The sequence below is a fragment of the Mesitornis unicolor genome, unplaced genomic scaffold (genome assembly GCF_000695765.1).
Source record: "Mesitornis unicolor isolate BGI_N332 unplaced genomic scaffold, ASM69576v1 scaffold8902, whole genome shotgun sequence".
NCBI classification, from domain to species: Eukaryota; Metazoa; Chordata; class Aves; order Mesitornithiformes; family Mesitornithidae; genus Mesitornis; species Mesitornis unicolor.
In genome coordinates this window covers 1-20,815 of record NW_010168498.1, presented here as the reverse complement: position 1 = coordinate 20,815, position 20,815 = coordinate 1, and the positions used below count along the sequence as shown (strand labels likewise).

The window sequence follows — 20,815 nt, the reverse complement described above, 5'->3', positions numbered from 1 at the left end:
CATCCTGCAGAGGCCAATCATACCTGTTACCACACTCTCAGCCAGCAGTGGCCTACAGGCTCAGGTGCAGCATCTACTTTGCTGGAGAGTCTTTGCCTCGGGACATTTGGCACAGCTTTTGTCAGTCATGCAGTTTTCTTTCGTCTATCCATGCAATTTCTGTCCATGTTTCTACACACGTTCTACAGTGCATGACTCTGGACATCAGAAATATAGGAGTGAAGTGCTCATAGGGTACAAAGAAACTTCTCCTCTTCATGATGCCACATTGGAGTTTGCTGCCAGAACACCAAAAAGGAAAGGGGGAAAAAAACACTGCTTTTTTTTTTTTTTCCCAAGCCCAGGACACCTGATTCCTGGTGGCAGCAAAGCTTTCTCACCTGAGAGCTTGCACAGCACTTCCTTCTTCTTTGTCACTTGTTCTTTCCACTTTATCACTGGCAGTTCCAAGCTCTGCTCTGGTTTATGCAGGACCATATCCTCAGCTGATCCAAACAATACTCTCACCATCTGGCTTTTAAATTATTGTAAAAGATTAGAATTTGTGTCTTTACTTTCAAGTCAGGTGTCTGGCTAGAACCACCCAAAGGTACTTCTTGCAGATGGTGGCCGGGTTAATGTCTTACAGCTGCTTTCTGTTGGGGTTCCTCCACTGGAAGACATTTGCAGGGAATGCAACGTGTGCTGGCTCTGTCATGCCGAGCCCCATGGCTGCTTGTGTCCCTTCACCTTGCTGCAGCTGGCATTTCAGATGCATCTGTTTCTGTTGTACAGTTAATTGATACTGCTGGAGATATAAATGCAGATTAAGGTGCAAGCAAATTCCACCAGTCTGGATGGGTGAACGGTGATTAGTATCTGCTGACTGGCTTCCCCACTTCACTGAGTAAATTATAGCTTTATTCATAAGGAATATAATGTCCTTTTCAGTGAATTTCATCAACCAGATCCTTTGATTTCTCATTCCTTCGTTTGCCTTTCCATAACATATGGTGGGGCTTTTCCCATTCTCCTGGACTTGCTCAGAGTCCTCCTGCTAGAAGAAACATGTCTCCCTGGTTTGCATCTTTCCCTGCACCTGAAAATGGGAGGATGGCAGTGGACATCACAGAAAAGAAGGGGAAAATAAGAACTGAGTCATGTCCTGTTTACTTTAAATCTCCCTGTAGACACTGAACACCTTGCCTGGGCTGTTGCACAGCACGGCCAGCTGATATGCCCAGCACTGTGTCCCACAGTCTCGCCGGCTCCGAGCACAGGTTGCACGCAGTAAGCGGCTTCAGAAATGCACCAGGTATGGCACAGAGAGTAAGGGTTAGCTGAGCCCTTTATTCAGCTCTTCCCTGAAAGTTGTATGCCATCAAAAGCATTGCCTGGTCTGCGAATTCCTGCCAACTTTTAGTAATTGTGTTATTGTAGTTTCTATTTTTTTAATGAGATCTCAAAATGAACAGTTGTCTGCTGGAACATACAGCAGAGAGGAAACAGTCCGGGGTGTTCCTGGAGTGTGTAGAAGACAACTTCCTGACACGGCTAGTGAGTGAGCCAATGAGGGAAGGCTGCCACTGGACCTGTTGTTTGTGAGCAGAGAAAGACCTCAGTAAGTGCACACTCAATAAGTTTGCAGAATACACCAAACCGGGCAGATGGGTTGATCTGCTTGAGGGTAGCATGCTCTACAGAGGGATCTGGACAAGCTGGATTGATGGGCTGAGGCCAATTGCATGAGGCTCAACAAGGCCAAGTGCTGGGACCTGCACTTGGATCACAACAACCCCATGCAGCGCTACAGGCTTCGGGATGAGTGGCTGGAAAGCTGCCTGATGGAAGAGGACCTGGGTTGCTGGTTGACAGCCAGCATGAGCCAGCAGTGTGCCCAGGTGACCAAGAAGGCCAACAGCATCCTGGCTTGTACCAGAAATAGTGTGGCCAGCAGGATGAGGGAAGTGATCCTTCCCCTGTACTCAGTGCTGGTGAGGCTGCATCTTGAATACTGTGCTCAGTTTGGGGCCCCTCACTACAAGAAGGACATTGAGGCACTGGAGCATGTCCAGAGAAGAGCAACAAAGCTGGTGAAGGGTCTGGAGAACAAGTCTTATGATGAATGGCTGAGGGTTACAGTGGTTATTTAGCCTGGAGAAAAGGAGGCTGAGGGGAGACTTTATTGCTGTCTACAACTACCTGAAAGGAGGTTGTAGCGAGGTGGGTGTGTGTCTGTTCTCTCAAGTAACAGGTGATAGGCCAAGAGGAAATGGACTCAAGTTGCACCAGGGGACATTTAGATTTTATATTAGGAAAAAAATTTTGTCACCGAAAGGGTTGTCAAGCACTGGAACAGGTTGGCAAGAGAAGTGGTGGAGTCACCATCCCTGGAGGTATTTAAAAGATGTGTGGATGTGGCACTTAGGGACATGGTTTAGTGGTGGAGTTGGCAATATTAGCTTAATGGTTGGACTTGGTGACCTTAGAAGTCTTTTTCAACCTAAATGATCTATGATTCTATCTTCTTCTTGCATAGAAGGTGATGTTGCAGCATTCTTTCCCAGCCTGTTAGTATTACCAGGGTGACTTGACCAGCAATGTTCCCACTTTCCTCTTCCGCCCCAAGGATATTATGCTCCAATTGCTTAACCTAATTTTCCAGCTTCTCAGTCTCATTCAACCTACTGTGGTGAGAGGCAGCAAATGCACTGTAATATCTCTATTTCTTACCATTCCTCCCATTCAAGCCAGCTGCAAAGCACCTAGAGAGGAGATTTTGAATAGCTTTGGGTCGGTCTACCTAATGTTAAATAGTCAACTTGAGTCCTTTGTCATCAGTAGCTCAAACACCTATTTGTGTGCGGAGATCAGCACAGAAATACCGACCCCACGGGAGGTGATGTGTTTCACTTTGGAGACAGAGGATCATAGAATCATAGAATGTGTTGAGTTGGAAGGGACCCTTAAAGGTCATCCAGTCCAACCCCCCTGCAGTGAGCAGGGACATCTTTAACTAGACCAGGTTGCTCCGAGCAACCAGAGGATGTTAGTGAGCAGCCCAGCTAATTCAGGCAGCTCTCCTGAGGGATCCAACCCAGAGCTCCCCAGCCTCACCTCATCATGCTTGGTCCTGTTTTGACACTTTATGACCATGCAGGCCTCCCAACATCTGGAAGAGTGCCCCATGCCCAGCCCGAGAGGATCCCTGCAGGTTGGGAAGACAGATTCAGGGCTGTTTTTTGGAGACCAGGACTGTCATGGGCTTTAGCTGGCCACTCCCCAGTGCACATCTCTTTTTTGCTCCCTCATTGAGCATTGTCTCTGTCCACACAGGAACAGTTCATGATATTTGCTAGCAGCAAAGTGGCTCTGCTGGCGCTGGTGGTGGGTTTTGTCCTCGCAGAGCTGTGCATATAACACCAACAACCACTGCTCATGACATGGAGCATCCTTGGCACCCTCTTACCTTCGTCAAGTTGGGTGTTGACAGCATGGTCACCCTTCACCACAGCACTGGTGGTACATCTCCTTGCTGCCACTCGTACCCCTGCACATAGGGACACAGATTGTCTTCCTGCTGCTCTCAGCCTGTCTCATGGAGACCTGAGTGGCCCAAAGTAATACTTCTGCTGACATATTGTTGTACAAGTTCCCACAGGTGTACTTGTCCGTGGGAACAGAGACTTCCCAACTCTCTGGGTGAAGAACTGGCCCAGGAGCTGGTGCCAATTTACTAAAAGCAGAGGATATTGGAAAGTGTGAGGCAGGCTTCAGCACAGTGAGAGTGAGAAGGTGGGAAGGGAGCTCGCTTCTGCATAAGGACAGAGCCAAATAAAGCCAGAGAAGGGTGTGCGGGAAGGTGGTGTCATAGCATCAGGACAAAGAGCTCTCTGATGAGGAAACGAAGTTGTTGCTTAGAAAACAGAACATGACTGAGGCTGGAGCAGGCTGATGAGGAAGAGAAAATAGCAAGTGGGTGGTTAATTCAAGCAATCCAAGGCTCTGCAGTGATACTTGAAGCACCATGATAGCGCAGGGCTGTCTGGTGAGCTGGGATTGTGCCAGCATGAGTTGAGGAGGAGGAGTTGGGTGGGAGATAATGACATGAGGAGGGGAAGACAAACAGCAGGAGGGGTACTTCTGCACCAAGTGTCTTGCGTTGCAGAGATTCCCTTGCTCATGGTATCTTTGAAGCATCTTTATCTGATCGTTGGTGTGTCTCCAGGCAGGAGATGTGAAAGCTGTCAGGGATGCAATCCCTCTGTCCTCCAGGGCTGGGCTTCCAGAGTCCTCTTGTCTCAGAAGCCTTGCAAACTAAATTTCCCTCAGAGTGAATGCCCGGGAGTGTGAGATGCCATTCAATCTCCTCCAGAGAATAATTAATTTTTATAATAATTTAAAATCATTTAACTTTGCATAACAGGCAGAAGTGGGCCTAGACTCCAGCTTTTTTTGGAATTGCGAACACAATAGCATGGAGAACTTCCAGGCATAGTATCTGGCTTGGAAAATGCTGCCAGAGTATTAGGCAAGTGAAATACCTGGAGTCCCTGATTGGTATCTAAAGTCACATCTGATGCTCACATTTCAAACCACTAGAGGAGGTGGGGGAAGCTTTCCTTTAAGAACTTTTTCTCCTAAAACTCAAAGAAAAAAGCACCAAACAAAATCTCTGGGTGGGACAAAGGGTTAGATATTTATTACCCTGAGGATCAAGAAATCATGAGACATCTGTTCTATTTACTGCGTTTAAATTTGTATTGTTATACAAACTCTACCTCTAGCTGTGCAGCTTCTGGAGGAACAAGTTGGTACAGAGTGATCCTGAAAAGATGAGAGAGATTCCTGGAGGAGAGATTTACATTGCGTATCATCTTATCACCGGTCTGTCCCTCTTGCTTCCCCCCCCTCTCTGCACAGCAAAAGAGATGATTAAAGAGCCCAGGATTTAATTACAGCCAGGTATGCCTAAGGGGAAAACCCACTCAGTGAAAGGACCTTGCAACAACAAACAGAAAGTTCTCCAGTTTCCTGGCTTTGAAGGATTTACATCTGTGGAGGGCGGCAGATTGGAGGGGGAGAGAAAGTGATTAGGCTGGAGTTTGCGAAACACGAGGTGCTCTTCGCCCTGCTCGGCAAAGTGCTGCCTTCAGCAGTTTGGTCCTCACCGGCAGCCCTCCTTTCAGTCTCACCCCCCTGCTGCTTGCTTCTCTACAAGTCCTGAACTACTTCTCAAGCACTTTCTAGCATCACCGTGTCAGTAAAACAACTCCCTTTTCTCCTCCCAAGATTTTGCACCACCTTCAGCCGGTGCAGAAAAGCCTCACGGTTTTTGTTACCCCCTGCGATCTGCCCCAGCTGGCACCCACCCGCACATCCCACCCAGCAGGAGCTGTGCTCACCCTGGGAACTGCCAGCCGGGCACGGTTTCAAAGGCGAGAGATACAGGTCCGGTGCGTGGGAGGCTGTCTCTGATGTGAATCATGCTATCTACACTAGGGATGGGGCCCTGCATCTCCTCTGCTAGGCTATACCAGCTTATCTGGCCTGCTGTGCCTGCTGCTCCAACCTTCTCACATCTTTTCATCTCCAGGCTGTTGGGTGAAAGAGAATTTGTTTTGTTGCTGGGCTCTGTTGGGCTTTTGATCGATGCTGATGGAAGAATCTGTAGAAACAGTCCTGTGTCTGCTGAGCATGGAGGACCAGTCGAGCATCTGGTAACTCCTCTAGCCTCCACCAATGAGGTTAGCCACTTGCAGGTGCCAGTCCTGCTCAGCAGCAGCTCCATGCAGCAAGGCTAGTGCTTCACCGTTCAAAAGTCTTCCAAGAACTAGCACCTTAAATCTTAAAACAGCAACAATCTTTTGCATCCTGCAAGGGTTTCCTGAAATTTGTTAATGAGGTTAACAAGAAAATGAGCAATGGGCTCTTTTGAGCAAATGGAAGCTGCTGCCTTCCCAGAAATCAAATACAGTGATAGAGGTCAAGAGTGCTTTTCTACGTGATCAGCTGAAATAGTGTAACCATTCCCCAGTTTGGCAAATCCACCACAACGACAAGGAGAGATTTGGCTGTTCTTATGCATTTATTGGGAGACTTATTTGCCTTTAAAGAAGGAGGTGGGGAGGAAAAAAAAGATGAGTTAGTTTTTCCTGTGACATGTGTACACAGCCACAGGCAGTCCCTGTTATTTCACTTGCAAACAATTTCCTCTCTCTTTTGTTTACTGATGACAGAAGGCATTCCAGCCAGGTACACTGGCTCTTCCCCGACTTCAAAGGAGGTCAGGTTACAAAGGCAAGCACCATCCAGGCAAAATGAAATGCAGGAGGGGAAGGCCGATCTCAAGGGGAGGTTACGTGCAAGGGAAAAGCCCAGAATGCGCCAGCAGGAGTTAAAATAAGGATAAATCCCGTTGCTGCATCATCAGTGCCATCAGGGCTTGTCCATGGGAGTGGCAACAGCCAAGTCATCTGAGATGCCCCCGCTACCATCTGGCATTGGCAGCACACGTCCAAAACCTTACATGGGAAATCTTACCTTTCACTTCCTTCTTCCAAAATGTGCCTGTGCAGGCATCCGCTGCTTGTGCAGACCCAGGGACTGTGCACCCAGGAAAACTGCAGGCTGGAAGTAATGAGATATCAGGTCTCAATTCAGCCTGGAAATGAGGCCAAAGCTCCCAGTGACTGGAAACTATCCAGTACATAAATCAAGGCACTGGTGTTTGACAGTGTCCAAAATCAAGATGGTGGGCCTTGCCTGCTCATGGCTGGGTTGGCAATGACCATGCTGGGGAGGGGGTCTGGCAGATAACCAGTGGGAAGGCTGCAGTCTGTATAACTCAAGGATGGCTGCTCAGTCCCGAAGGGAAAGCATCTGATGGGCTGACAGTTCCCCTTGGAAAAAGTCCCATCGCCGAGTTAGTTGGTTCAGCACTGGTGTTTTAACTTGTGCTCATGTTGCCACAGTCAGAGTGATGGGGAAGTCCGTGCTGAATACTAGCCTTGGCACAAGGACCATCTCCGTGCTCCACTCACTCTGGAGACAGCCCTGGTAGCTTCTGGTCTGCCTATCTCCAGGTCCTGCCTGCTCAGAGCCTGGTTTTGCTGCAGCAACGCATGTTCTCCCCCACTTAGGTGCTCACATGTAGTAACAGAGATGTTTTGGGATATGCCACTCTCGTGGCAATCAGATCAGGCTGCTTTGAGACGTTGCAGATGATCTACCCCAATGACTCAAGGAAAGACAGGGACTGGACTGCACCTGCACAGTGCATCCCGATTAAATACATCATTCAAGTCCAGGCAAATTGAGAAATGTTTCCTTTCCTCCCATGGTTCAGCAAAGCTGAACTGGGGTTCAGGTGATGCCACTGCTGAGTCAAGCCATGCCCTGCAACGGGGTTCAGCACCCATCCTGTGTGACTCAGCACAGCCCCAGCTGGGGCAAGCCAGTGGGAGGGACTGGGATGTTGCAAAAAGTTAATTACAATTCTTCATTTTAGGAGCGCTCAGCTTAATGGAGTGTTACCCAGTGGCTTCTCCACCCACCCCCCCCAGTAGGAGCTGCCGTGGCTGGTATCAGCCTCCTCCCATGGCCACGGCAGGACTTTCCACAGGGATGACTCAGGTCACCCCATGCATCGTCCATGCAACGCACTGCAGCAGGTCTGACGGTGTCCCTGAGGCCTCTCCATGGGTGACACTACCTGGGCGAGACACGCGGGGCCCATGCCACCGTCACGCGGCAGCTTGGCACACATGAGCCGAGCTCTCAAGCCCTGCCTGAGGGTGGGGACGGGGACAAAAGGGAGGCGGGAAGAAAGTTTAGTGCGAACAAAAACGTCTGCTTGGCGTGATGTGCCTTCATGTCAAAAATGGCTTGTGCTCTGAAACATCTTGAAGAGTCAAATTTTGATGTTTTTCTGTTAAGTTGTAGCTTGTTGGAAATATAGCCAATTTGTAGCTATTGTTTTTTTATGTTAGCTTTATTTTATTTTCACTCTATTACTATTTACTTTTTACTTTGTTATTTTCTTTTATTAATTAAATTGCTTTTTCTGGACCGCTTGTCATAGATTAATGTTTCCTTTCTTTTTAATAACTTTCTTGTTCATTGTGCACTCCTTTTCTTTCAGCTGAGTTTGGGTTTTACCCTTAGGACTAACGCAGTAAGGTTAAGTGTGGCGTTGTTCCAGGCCCCAGCAGATCTCTGACTTTTTCTCCAGTCTGGACTGCCGTTGAAATGAAGCCATCATCACACCAAACAAAGCATTTTGAACTAGAGTTCTTCTTTCAAGTCAGAAGGATATTCACTTGGATCAAACAAACCCTTTCAAGGCAGGGAAAACTCAGTAGATTCCTATCTATCCCTCCCCTGAAGCATGGTTGGTGAGGTTAGTTTTCAGAGTGATGTCTTCCAGCCTCTGTCCTCTCTGCTCTGCAAAGTGCTGGAAAAGCCAAATACTTACTGGGATTTACATTTTTTCCTCCTCTTTCCTTTCCCCTTCTCCCCCAGTTTTTATTTAAAATCTGTAAAACCAGTTCCCCATCCCTCACATCTGTGTGTGCTGCTGGGGCTGGGTATTAGCATCTCCATCGTACTTGTTTCCTGTCTTAAAACGATGAACCACCCAATTTGTATATTTATAGTTTAAAATAATGGCAAGAGAAGGTACAGGAAAGGAGGCATTTTCCTCCTCTGCATATAAATGTATGTTTTTTCTTTGGAAGGACTTGCCAAGAATACAGACCTTAGTATTAATTTTATTTCACAAAAAACATGACGAGTTAGAAAAATTAATTTGTATCTGCAAGCATCTCTAGAAAGTTTCAACCACCGCTGGTGAGTAGGCAGCTATGGTAAACTCAGGCACGCACCTTGAGTAAAGACTTTCAGCTGATGGGGTGGACCTATCTCTAGGATGCAAAGTGCTTAAAATAATGGATTGTGTATTCCAGCCATTTATCATGACATTATTGTCTGTTTTTCTTCAAAAAAAGCAAGAGAATAACCCGTTTGCTGCATTTCATTTGCTTGAAGCCCTGTACCATTTCTCTTTTGAGCTTGTTTAAATTGTTATGCACCAGCCCTGATGGTGCCCATGTGCTTCTTTCCCAGGTTGTCCAGGGTCTGGTTGTTGGAAAGCTCACTAACCACTGCACGGAGAGGACTCTGCTCAGGCTCAGTGTCTTCGTCTTCGCCGGCGTGGGCCTAGGCATGGTAAGACTCAGCATGAAATCATCCATTGTGCCTTTAATAACACAGCAACACAAGGTCCATGAGACCAGGCTGCAAGCTCTGCCCCTCAGAATGCTGCCACTTGCTTTGCTGGGTGGTCCTCAGAGGGGAAACCAGCTCTCCTGGGCCTCTGTACAAACAGAGCTGCACTTAACGTAAGCACCACACCAAATAGCGATAAAGAGCTGCATGAGTAATAGTTACAGGGATTTTAAAAAAAAGTTAATCTCGCACAGAAACTCGTTAAGTCCCTCCAGAGTCACTGGATTTGCATAGAAATCCTGCCCTCAGTCTTGTCAGCAACTGCATTTCCTGAACTACCCAGAAAGTAAATGAAGATTGTGGGAGGGAAATCACTGCAGTGGTACGTTGCTGCGAGGCAGCGGAGGTTGTGTACTCTTCTTCTGGGACTTTATTTTTGTCTAAATCCCCCAAGCTTGGAGTTTTTGGAGGAGGTGGTAGCAAGGCAATAATTTTCTTCCTCCATTTTGAGATGAGTGCTGTTACTTGTTGCCAGTTGTGTCTGCATGGTGACAGTCTATGCCACTCTCAAATGGTAATTGGAATACTGAGTTGACGTAGGCAGCTCTGCCCGTAATCCTGTTTGCTCAGATAAGCCTCACTGGGGGAACTGATAGCTCTGCTCAGGTGATGGGGATGAAGGAAGGGTGCACACTGGTCCTCATCAGTGAGATGGCCCCAAAGGACAATTGAGCTGCATCAGCCTTTTGATGTTCCCTGCAGGATTTGGCCTCCAACTTTGCTACCAGAGTGCCAGTGCTCCTGCTGGCATGGGTAGGATGGGTGCCATTCCCATAACCAAGCCACAGCCATGGAGAAGTCAGGACCAAACCCTGTAGGGTATTGAGGCTCATGGTTCCCAGCTACACAGATGAGATGAGGCACCTATACACCTTTGCTAATCTGAGGCTAAATTGTTTGTCCTAGATGAAGCTGGCAAGGGAAAATGGATGCAGATGAAGGGTTGGCTCTGCAGATGGAGCACGGTCCCCCTTTCTGGGATTTTGAGGATCACAGAGATGCTGCTGGGTAGTAGGATGCTCGGAAAGGGTTCCTCTAGGCTGGTGTCATGTGGTTTTGCCTGGCATCCGTATGCCCCCTTAGCATGGGACATCTGCGCATGCTCCTAAGGGAAGGGCTTTGAAGGTCTCACCATTGGTTTTTGGTCATGGGTGGGAGCAATTAGGTGCAACTGAGGTGGACCTGGCCCCTCTGGAGACCTGAGCACACCCTACTGGGTGCAGGGTGGGATGCCGCTGGAACCAGCTCCCCATGCCAAAGCTCGGTCCCATAGGAATCAGATAGAGGAGCAATATGGAGTAAATGGCTTTTGTGTACTAAGGCCTCACTGAAAGGAAAGGCTGGAGATAGACGAGAAAGGTTGGCCGTGTAGGGGCACATGGGGAGGCATGGTTCACAGCAGCTAATGCCCCAGCACGGGGAGGCTCATATCAGATGAGCAAGGAGGGGAGCTGGGAAGGGAAATTGTTTTAGAGTTGGCAATTACACCAAGCCCAGAGGGCTGTGGACATCCTGACAGCATGGGCCTGTGGACAAGGGTCAGCAATTACTTCCCACAAGAACTATTCATAGGCAAACACAGCTGCAATCCTCTTTGCCGAGGACGACTTATTAAAAAGTGCTCTGTTCAAGCGGCTGCCGAGAAAACATCCGTTTCTGGGGTGGCTTTCCGTCTCAGTGGGGATGGGTGCCATCACTGCGTCAGGCCCCAAATGCAGAGATTAATGTGTGAAGCTTTTAATCCTGCACAGCCACCAGTGGAGAAGCATCCCACCTGCTGTGCCTTTGCTGCATCTGGCCTCCAAATGAAGCACGTCCCCTCCACAAAGGGTGGAAACGAGGAGAAAAGCTAGCTGTTAATAAAAGACACTTTGAAACCCATCTTCATATCACCAGGAAGTGGGCTGAAGTGTTTCTGGGAGGCGGGCACCAGTGGCAGCAGACAGACAGACAGACGTCTGCGCAGCTGGGAAGAAGCTGCAGGATGTTCCCAGCAATCGGCAGCTCGAGAAGGGAAGGAGTGGGCTGTGAGCTCCGCAATAACGCCTGGAAAAGGAGAGGAGGGGAGAGCCGGTGTCTGATCTGCAGATGCAAGCCAGGAGCACGTGGGCAGGGGTGTAGGAGGGCTTGGCAGTTTCGATGGGGAAGTTTTTCTCTTTGTCTGAAGGCACCGCTGTGCCTTGTCCTGCCTTGCTCCCTGTGTTTCCCAGGCATTTGCTATTCGAGTCTACCTGCTGAAACTCCTGCTTCTGCCCCTCTCACCTGAAAAATGCTTTCAGATCTGCTCAGGTCAGAAAGACTGCTACCTACTCAACGGCTGAGGACTAGCAGAGACCAGGCTCTGCCTGGCTCCATCCTTTCTGAGTCCCAGGGGGGTGAGGAGCCTTTTGCCCTGGTTTTACAGGAGGCACAGACGTGGCTTAGCTCTCTTCTGCCTACTTGCTTCAGCCCATAAGGGGATTCATACAGAGAAGGGGAGGGTTAAAGCAGTTTTTTCCTATGAGCACTGCAATATTGTCCTGCAATGACATTTGCCCTAGCAAGGAATTATTCTCCCTCCATGAGTGTTTATGTACCAAATACCTGTTCCTCTGTCTTTGTTCTCCAGTTCCTGAATCAGAAGTACCTAGATCTTAACCAAAACGTAGGCAGAGAGCCCCTCCGAGGACAGAAATCTGGCTGTGTGTGAGTCTAGAGGGAAACTAGGGATAAACCTCAGTAATTCCAAGTCATTAGTGAGCAATGTCTCTGGGCTTCTCCGTCTTCTGTATCCGAGGAGTAGGGATCAGATGAAAAGAGAGATCTCCAGAGAATGAAACTTCTGGCTAAACCAGCAACAGAAATGTTTTCCAGCCACAAGAACACACCTTGACACATGGGTGAGGGCAGGAGACTTGCAAGAAAGGGGGAATTTCCTTTCCATGCCCCAGAGAAATCCATTCCTTTGACCAGCAGGTCTTGTGAATGAGCTGAGGGCCACTCTAGCCCCATGGCTTAGGGAGCCTCACCACTTTTGTTTCAGTATTAAACAGCTGGAGGGATGTCCCCACTAAGAATATGTGCAATAACAAAATCATTACTCTCCCTAACCATGCTCTCTAATGTGCACTTATGGCCAGAAGACCTATTCCAGCTTACTGAATTCGGTGAATTTATTAGCAAGGAAGCAGCAGAACAGGATTAGAAATCCCAAAGGTACTGCATTACATAATGCACCCTGCTCATTTATTTTGACAAGCTCAGTTTAGTTTTAATTATTTATGATAATGAACTGAAATACCTTCTCTAGGCTGTTTTGTGTAAGAAATGGAGGCTTCCTGAAGTACACCACATGCATCCGTTGTTCAACGTTTCCTCAGGAGTTGGACGAGAGACAGAAGACAGGGGAAGGGTGTGGGGACATCGCTAATTCCCAGACACTAAAAATACCCACAGCAGTGCGGGAGAAACATGCTGCCAGATTGTAGGGTATCGTTTGCTACTTGCACTGCATGCTTGGAATAATTCATTGCAGACAAATGGTGGAGTATGAAAGACCCTGCAACGACCAAAGCCAAACCATCCTGTATCAGTTTTGGCTCCCACAATTTACCTAAGTCATGGGCTTGGCTGGTGATGTTTTTCTATGCTATTTCTTGCCCCAGAATCATCACTTGTGCTCTCTAATGATCTGCGGTCTGTTTTGTCCTGTCCCTTAGGCCCTGATGAGGACTGTGTGGCACTACTGCATCATTGCGGTGCCGCTGGTGTTCGCCTTCAGCATGCTGGGCACCATCACTGACAGCATCCTCACCAAGGCCGTCCCCTCCTCTGACACCGGTAAGACTCATCAGAAAAGACCAGACTGGTCTTTTCTCCTTTTCTGAGTCCATCAGGTGCTCCCCAGTTCACGCTGCTGCTATTGAGCACTGGGGCACATTGATGGCAAATGCCAAATTCCCGGTAAATCTGTCTTGGCAGCTGTGTGCCGAGGATGTCAGCAGAGCAAATGAACAGGGACTGGTGGGGCTAACACAGGATGAGCTTGAACAACATTGAGCAAGCATCCAGTGCTCCTGGTCCTCTGCTGCCTGCTGACATCCATAGTGCTGGACACAGTAAGGCAAGCCTCTCCCAAACTCTCATTTCCATATGAACCCAAGATATGCTAAAAATAACCCCAAAATCTGCTTTTCCACCATAAGGGTGACTGAGAGGGCTGTTGATTCACATCTTGTAACTCAGGGCATTTCAGGAGAGTATTCTGGATTGCTCTTTGGAAACATGTTTTGCCTGATGCAGTAATTGCCCCTGTCTCTACATTTTGGCCATGTTTCAGTCGAAGAGTTACTATACTTCTCTGTAAAAAGAGATTTTTTTTTCTGAAATGCAGCAGTTAACACATAGACCTTTATAGTTGGGTTTTTTCATTTGTCAATGAAGGAAATATGCCTATGTTATTGTTATGGGAGCCTTGCTGAGTTTGTCGCAGGGTGGAGCTGGATTAATCCAATTTGGTGGCTTTTGCTCAAGCTCTTTAAGGGTTTGCTCTCCAAGTCACATTCACCAGGTACCCAAGAGTCTTTCTGCTTTAGCTGAGCCTTTCTGGGATGCCAGCCTGCATCCTTCATCTTCCCTAGCAGCTGTCTGAGCAGATACCTCTGCACAGACCCTACCAAGAATGAGAGTTAGAGTTTGCACAGCTCATTAGTGAGTTTATAAAGCACTTTTGAGATGCTTCTGGATGAAGAGCTTTTCTAAATGTCACTTCAGTAGTTTATTTGCAGAGCTGACCACCGCATCTCCCACAAATGGAGCCTGCCGTTCCCAAATGCAATACTTCTTTCTACCTGAGAGGAGCACTTAGGTCCTGGAGAGGTGAGGACTGGGAATGTTCCAGTCCCTGTGCTCAGTTAGGAAGAAAATCTGCTGTTTCATGAGTTGGAGTGATGTTCATGTGAGGAGGAGAGCCAGGGGGGAAGGGCACCAAGCAGCTTTGGGACATACAGCCAAGCTGGAATTCATCCACGCTCTTCTCAAAGGGGCTTTGTGAGGAAAACTGGAGCATTGCTCGGCTTTTAAAGCCCTGAGGCATGCTTCGGTCAGCGAGGAAAATGGGCTTAGTTGCTTCACCCTGCTCCCTGCTTGCGTATGTTGTTAGGTCAGTCTACGCCTCAGTGGCATGGACAGTCTCTGCATGGCAGGGCAGGACAGCAGGGAAGGACGGAGGCAGCCTGTGGGGCAGTGCAGGTGGTCAGGAGGGGGTTACAGGACATCGAGGGAACCATGGGCCATCTGGGGCTTTCTCCTGACCATCCATCCTGGGCTGATGCCGTGCCAAGTGCTACTACAAATTGCAGTTACAGCTGGCTCAAGACTGGGCATGCTGAGAAGGGATGCTGCTGGCACAGAGGATTGTGCCTTGTCTCTGCCACTCCTCCCTGGCCCTCGCCTTTCAAACCCTGCTTCCTCCTTGCAGCGTTTCCGAGGAAAGAGGCATCTGATGGTTTCGTGCTTGTTTTGGACGTACCCAGGCAGGGGCCAGGGCAAAGGCAGGAATGTTTTTGGTGAGCTGCCTCTTCACAGCAGCTGCAGCAGTGACAGTGTGGGTGTCTTGCAGAGAAATGTGGCTATTAAAATGCCTGCCATCCCTCTCTAGCCGTGGGTGGCACCCTGCAACGCCTGCTCCACCCGTACAGCAGCTAAAAGGCCACTCCTTCCTATGCAAGCCTGAGACTGGCTCTGCGAAGCAGGCATTTTGGTGGCATGTTAGAAATCCCTGCTTTTCTAAGAGCATGGAAATCTGGCTTTATTAAAAAGCCTCATTGCTGCATAAGAAATTCGAGTGCTAGTTTGCAACAACTTTTAGGTAATGCAAGGAAATCACACATAGGGAATTTGCCTTTGGAAACATTACTTTTGAGCCTTGCTGCTGTCTTTTCCTGATGTTTTTGCCAACCTGGCAGAGCCCATGGAGATTTTTCTTGGGGCCAAGGAGAGGTTTTCTGAGGAGCTGGAGTTTGGGCTGAGCTCAGGTGTCTGTCTCATCATCGGGCTGGAACGGATGGGGCGTTGCAGGAGGATAACCTGTCCGCCCTTGATAGACGCTGAGTCACCCATCCTTGCCTTTTAAATAGGTGTCTCGGAAAGAGAACAGTGGGACGTAGGATGGCACCATCTCTTGCACCCATTATCCTGCTTTCAGAACTTTTTCCATCCAAGGTTGCTTCCTACTGAGGCTCATGAGTTTGCCACTTGCTCTTTGCTCATGGCTGAGGCTTTGCACTGAAAGGAAGAGAGCGGAAATTATTTCATTTGCTTCCCTTTGGTATTTTTTTCTTCTCTCCTCATCTTCAAAGGCAGGAAGGGAAAATTCTGCCCCACATGCCCATGCTGTTCAGCTAGGCACATGAGCCTGTGGGAGGGCAGCTCTGAGCTGAGGAGGACTCACATCCGCACAAGTGCTCCTTGTCAACCCCAGTCTCTCCCTGAGAATGGAGGTCTTGTTTCTGCACAGAGCCCCCCACTGTCGAGGGAGGGAGGGAGGAAGCCCAGCAGAGCCTCCCTCCGTAATGGGCCCACATTTTGTGATTTATTTGCATGTCAGACACAAAACCTTAGGAAGAGAGCTTGCAGCCAGGCGGGGCTCAGTGCATTGAACCCCCCCATCTTTGCTCGGGCTTTGCTGGTTCAAAGGCGGCTGCTGGCAGCGATGACCTAATCATAAAATTAGGCCCTGCGATTGCCCTGCAGGTGTGAGGCTGATCTGGGCCAGCACCTTCATCTGAGCACGACAACAGGATGTGAGCTGGAAAGGAGGGCGAGCCAGGGCGTCCGGGCACAGTGGAGGGTGGGAGGAGGGATGGAGCCACCCAGCTTGGGGAGGTGCCAGCACCCAACCCTGAAACCTGCGGGAGGAGAGGAGGGCTGGGGCAGCAGGGGAGGATGGGCGCCTAGCTGGGACAGGTCATGTCAGGTATGGGAAAAGGGGGAAAAAAGCTGAGGAGGGAGGAAAAAAAAGGCAGGGAAGGTTCAGAAAGTGGGATAACCACGGTGAAGAAGGTGAGCATGTGCATTGACAGAGCTGTGCAAAGCAATGCAGGAATTTTTCTGCTGACGTGGTGACTTGTCCCAGTTAAAGGTCTTGCTTTAAATGAGATCGATCACATGCACAGCCTTGCAACAGAGCTAGGGCCACACTGCAGAGTCGATATTTACAATGTCCCAAGGCTTGAGGGCATCTGACACGAGGGATCTAATTTAAGCCCATTAAATAGAAATTATCTTTCTCAGCAGCATTACAGAAGTGCTGAGGGAAAGCCTGGTCTTTTTATAGGATGGATTTCTGGTCTAGGGAAAAAAAAAAAAAAAAAAGGAAAGAGGAAAAAAAGCACCTCCTCAGTCATAAGAGCCAGTTTGGCAATTGTATGTAGTAATTAGTTTAATTCAAATACCTAGAGGGGAAAATATAATTACAAAACCTGCCCAGAAAGTTTTGTGGTTGTGGGATGGTTCCCATTGGCAAAGGGTCAAGGCGAGGTCCCGCCCATCACCTTTGTGTTCCCATGTGCAGGAGGAGCGCTCGGCAGCGCTTCCTGGGAGATTTCCCTCTCCGCACAGCTACGCCCTTGGCTTGGGCTCATTGCACAAGTATTTTAAGCATGCTGATAAAAGCCCAGCAGTTGCTGGCTGGCATTACGTGAACACCTGGCTGCCTCTTCTCTCCCAGAGCCAGGGATCAGTTCCTTGTGGCTACCCACGTTAAATATTGCACTTGGCTCCGCACCTCTGTGCACGAGGGACAGCATCCTTTTCTTCCCAGACACCACTGGCCTTGTGAGGCAAAAAATGTCTCAACAAGTCTTGGTGGAAAACTGATGCCAACAGCCCAAAGAACTATACCAATATTAAAAAAAAAACAATTACAAACATAATTTTGGAGCAGGGCACAAGTTTCTTGCATATGCTGCCAGTTGCTCTTCCTCCCAGTGTTGGGGGCTCATGATTTTCTGGCTGGGCAGGTATTTTCTGCTCCCCTGAGTGCAATATCTGTCCTGCATGAAGATTGCGGGGCACAGAGCCCGCTGGGTACGTGGGGGCCATCTTTGCATCCTGTGGGACATCCTGGCCATCTGCCTGCGCATGGAAAATCCTGCCTTTGCCAAACTGGAGGTGCTTCCCCATCCACCAGGTTCCTGTTAACGATGCAAATGGGAGTGCTGCCAGAGGGGGAACCGGCCCAGCCGGGCGAAGGACTTGCATTTCCATCCAAATTGAAATATCCGTTCTTTTAGCAAAGGGGTGGGGGAGTATCTCAAGAGAAATTCAGTCTTTATCTGAGGTTTTATTTATTTATTCTTAAAGACCTAGTTAGACCTAAGCCTCTGGCTCCTGCTAAGCCCTCAAGAGCTGTTTCTCTGTCCCACACTAGAGAATAAATGGCAATAGCCACTTGTGTGAGATGGGGTACTCTCATGTAATTCTGATATTGGAAGAATCTCTGTGATTTGCTTTGAAGTCTTGAATACAACCCTAGAAATTACTTCTCCATCCCTCACCCTGTGCAGTAGTTCCCAGCCCTGCTGGGCGCAACATTCAGAAGTACCCTCCAAGGCCAAGCGCGTCCTTGGACCCTGGCAAAGGCAGCGGTGAGCCCTGCTTGCCTGTCGGGCAGCATTACTGTCGCACAGACCATTTGGTAAAGAGCTGAGCTGGCTCGTGGTGGAAACCAGTCCCTGTGCCTCCAGGAGTCCTTAGCCTTAACAAACTCTAATTGGACCTCTATAAATTAATGCAAGAGATTATTTATTTGAAGTTATTTGCTACTACTGCAGGGAAATGCCATCAGAGACGAAGGGGCTCCTGCACACTTTTCTCTGCTTTCCCTCCCAACGCTTGTCCTCATCCTGACATCTGCATGTCTCTGCCATCTCTCCTAGGTACCATGCTTGGGATTTGTGCCTCGGTGCAGCCCTTGACCCGGACAGTGGGCCCCACCATTGGCGGAATTTTGTACAAACAATTTGGAGTCTCCTCCTTTGGCTATTTACAGTTAATTGTCAATATAGGTTTGTTTGTTTACCTCTTAAAGAGTAAAATCCCACTGACAGAGATTAAAAGCCAGTAATTCATTTGCAAGAACACAACCACCTTACTTTTTCCATAGAAATAAAGATGTTCCTGAGTTTTATTTCAGAATCTATAAACCTGGAATAAAACCATTTGCACAATATGTTGCCTTTTGTCAATATTTGCATCTAGAGTAAGTACAGCTCGGTTTGCAAAGGCCTTGGAGCTGTGCTGAAGCAGATGGTGGTGGGACCCCAGAAGATATTGGGTTCCCCTCTTCCCCCACCCAGGGGTGGCTGTCATTGCAGGCAATGGCTCCAGCTCCTCAGCTGTTGTCAGGCAGCATTTCTCCTTGGATTCACTGAAAGTAAGGGGATTAGGAGCCAGTGCCTCTGCTCTGGTTTGGTCTTTTTTTTCACTCCCCTGCAATGGTACCAAAGAAAATGAGGTTAAAACACATCTGCTTTCGAGTATCATTTTGCAGCATTAAATACACCTCTGGCATTCTTGGGGAATTGAGGCCAAAGGCTTTTGAATACTCTGGCCAAAGCTTTGTTACATCCACAGCTGAATCACGTGCAGTGCAACCCTGCCTCTGCACGAGCCTGGCCGGCGGCAGCGGAGCTGCCAGCAGCACGCAAAGAGGATGCAAAGCCCGAGTGTAGCATGCGGCAGTGCCAGTCTCCCTGCTGCTTCCAGAAACAGGGGCCAACCCTCCTCCCAGGTTTTTGGGTTTGGTTTATTTTTCCTCCCCTGTACTGAGCCTCTCTTGCTCTTACTATGGGCTGCATGCAATTACATCCTCTAGTACAAAGTCTCCTGCAAGAATTGCACTGATATTGGGAAGGGGAAAATTACCTGATTGAAATTACTCACTTTGGATCATTAGTAACAAGTACTTTGCCTGTTAAGCTCATAGTCCTGACTGCCAGAGCTGAGTCACTTGCTGTTGCATTGCTCTTGAGAAAGCCCAGGTTAGTTAGTGATAACTGAGCCTCACAAGGTAAAACTTCATTCATTTTATCTAAAAAAATAGCTGCTCTTTTCTCTAAGCTTCTTGGTCTGAGTGCTATCAGAAAAAGACTGTCTCCGTTCTTCCCAATTATCCTGTAGAAATGTAACTCAATCTAGAGACTCCAGAGGTGGAGGAAAGGGAAAGCACAAGGAGTTCAAGTCGCTTAGTTGCAAAGCTGAGGGATCCCATGGAGCGTCAGCACTGTGCTAGTCCAAAATCAAGAATCCATTTTTCTGCCTCAGCACAGCACTAAGCTACAGAGGCCAGGAGGGAGAACACAGAGCATTAGCAGACAGCAGCATTTTATTCCCATAGAGCTCTTGCTCCTTCTGTAGCCTCCATTATTAATCTACATGGGTAAATCCTTCAAAAGCAGCACTTATCCAAGCTGAGGTAGGCTTTTCTATTTCCACTACTGACCAGAATCGGACCTCAATACACTTTCCCTCCCTGGTAGGGAGATGAGGTCAAACACAAATGGGTTATCTGGGCTTTCTCCACCTCCAAGGCACCAAAAAGCTGAGCTTACCCACTCTTTTTAAGTCACTACACCACTGACCGTTCCACAACCATGTGCCAACAAAAGTTACTGCAGCCCAGAGTATAGTAATAAAAAGTGAACATTTCAAGTAATTTATTTGGAATGGACATATTAATGCAAAAGCAATATTAAGACCAGTAACTGCTGAAAGACATTCAAAATAAATACAAATATAGATACTACAAATAATTTAAAATGTTTTTAACACCACCAGTCAGTGTTGAATCTTCCGTGCATCTCATAAATAGAAGACAATTGTTCGCAAAGCTGTGCCACTTAAAACACGTGGACATTTTGCTAGAAGTCCTTTATGAAAGTCTTTGGTTTTTCTTTAAATGCATCTCAGGCAAAGCTCAGGGCTCTTTGCTCAGCAGCCTCAACGGGCTTGGAGAAAACCAAGCTGCTTCCAGCTCTCTTCTTTGCTTTCCTTCATTGGTACCCTGTCCCATTTCAGTCCAAGACACTTGATCTGGTTTATCATCCAGTGGTATGCTCTAAAGGCAAGAGAAAAGCAGGTTAGTTAAATGAACTGGGCTGTAGGACAGAAAAAAAGAGGGGGCTTTAAAGAAAGAGTAAGCCTTCAGCATTTCTTTTCAGAGGTATCGATTTATTAGCAAATTCTGTAAGGAAGGCACTGCCTAGGCACTGCCAAGTGCCATTTCTTATTTCCTCCCTAATAGCCACATTTCCCAGCGCCTTGCATAAGCCTGACCCTCACCAGAAATCCCCGGTGTCACATCAGGAAAGGGGAAGCGAGCCCCAAAACTCCTGCGCTGAAGCGGTCGGGCAGCACTCCCCGCTTTCGGGGTGCGGCCAGGCACCCTCGTGGGTCAGCAACGAGGCGGCGGTGGTGGGGGCCGAGGGGTCCCTCCAGCAAAAAAAGGGGTGAGCGGTGCAGGGGGAGCCCCTGCCGCCCATCCCCGTCTGATTTCCCAAAGCAGACG

General features: G+C 48.4%; 1 protein-coding gene across 1 annotated transcript in view; it reads left to right on the top strand.

Moving 5' to 3' along the window:
• Positions 1-18,373, top strand: part of SLC22A18 (solute carrier family 22, member 18) — a 64,808-nt gene extending 46,435 nt beyond the window's left edge. The window contains exons 8-10 of the mRNA XM_010179040.1: positions 9,106-9,207; positions 12,966-13,086; positions 18,186-18,373. Coding sequence (XP_010177342.1) covers positions 9,106-9,207; positions 12,966-13,086; positions 18,186-18,373 — 411 coding nt within the window. The remainder of the gene's footprint in view (positions 1-9,105; positions 9,208-12,965; positions 13,087-18,185) is intronic.
• Positions 18,374-20,815: the final 2,442 nt, after the last annotated feature.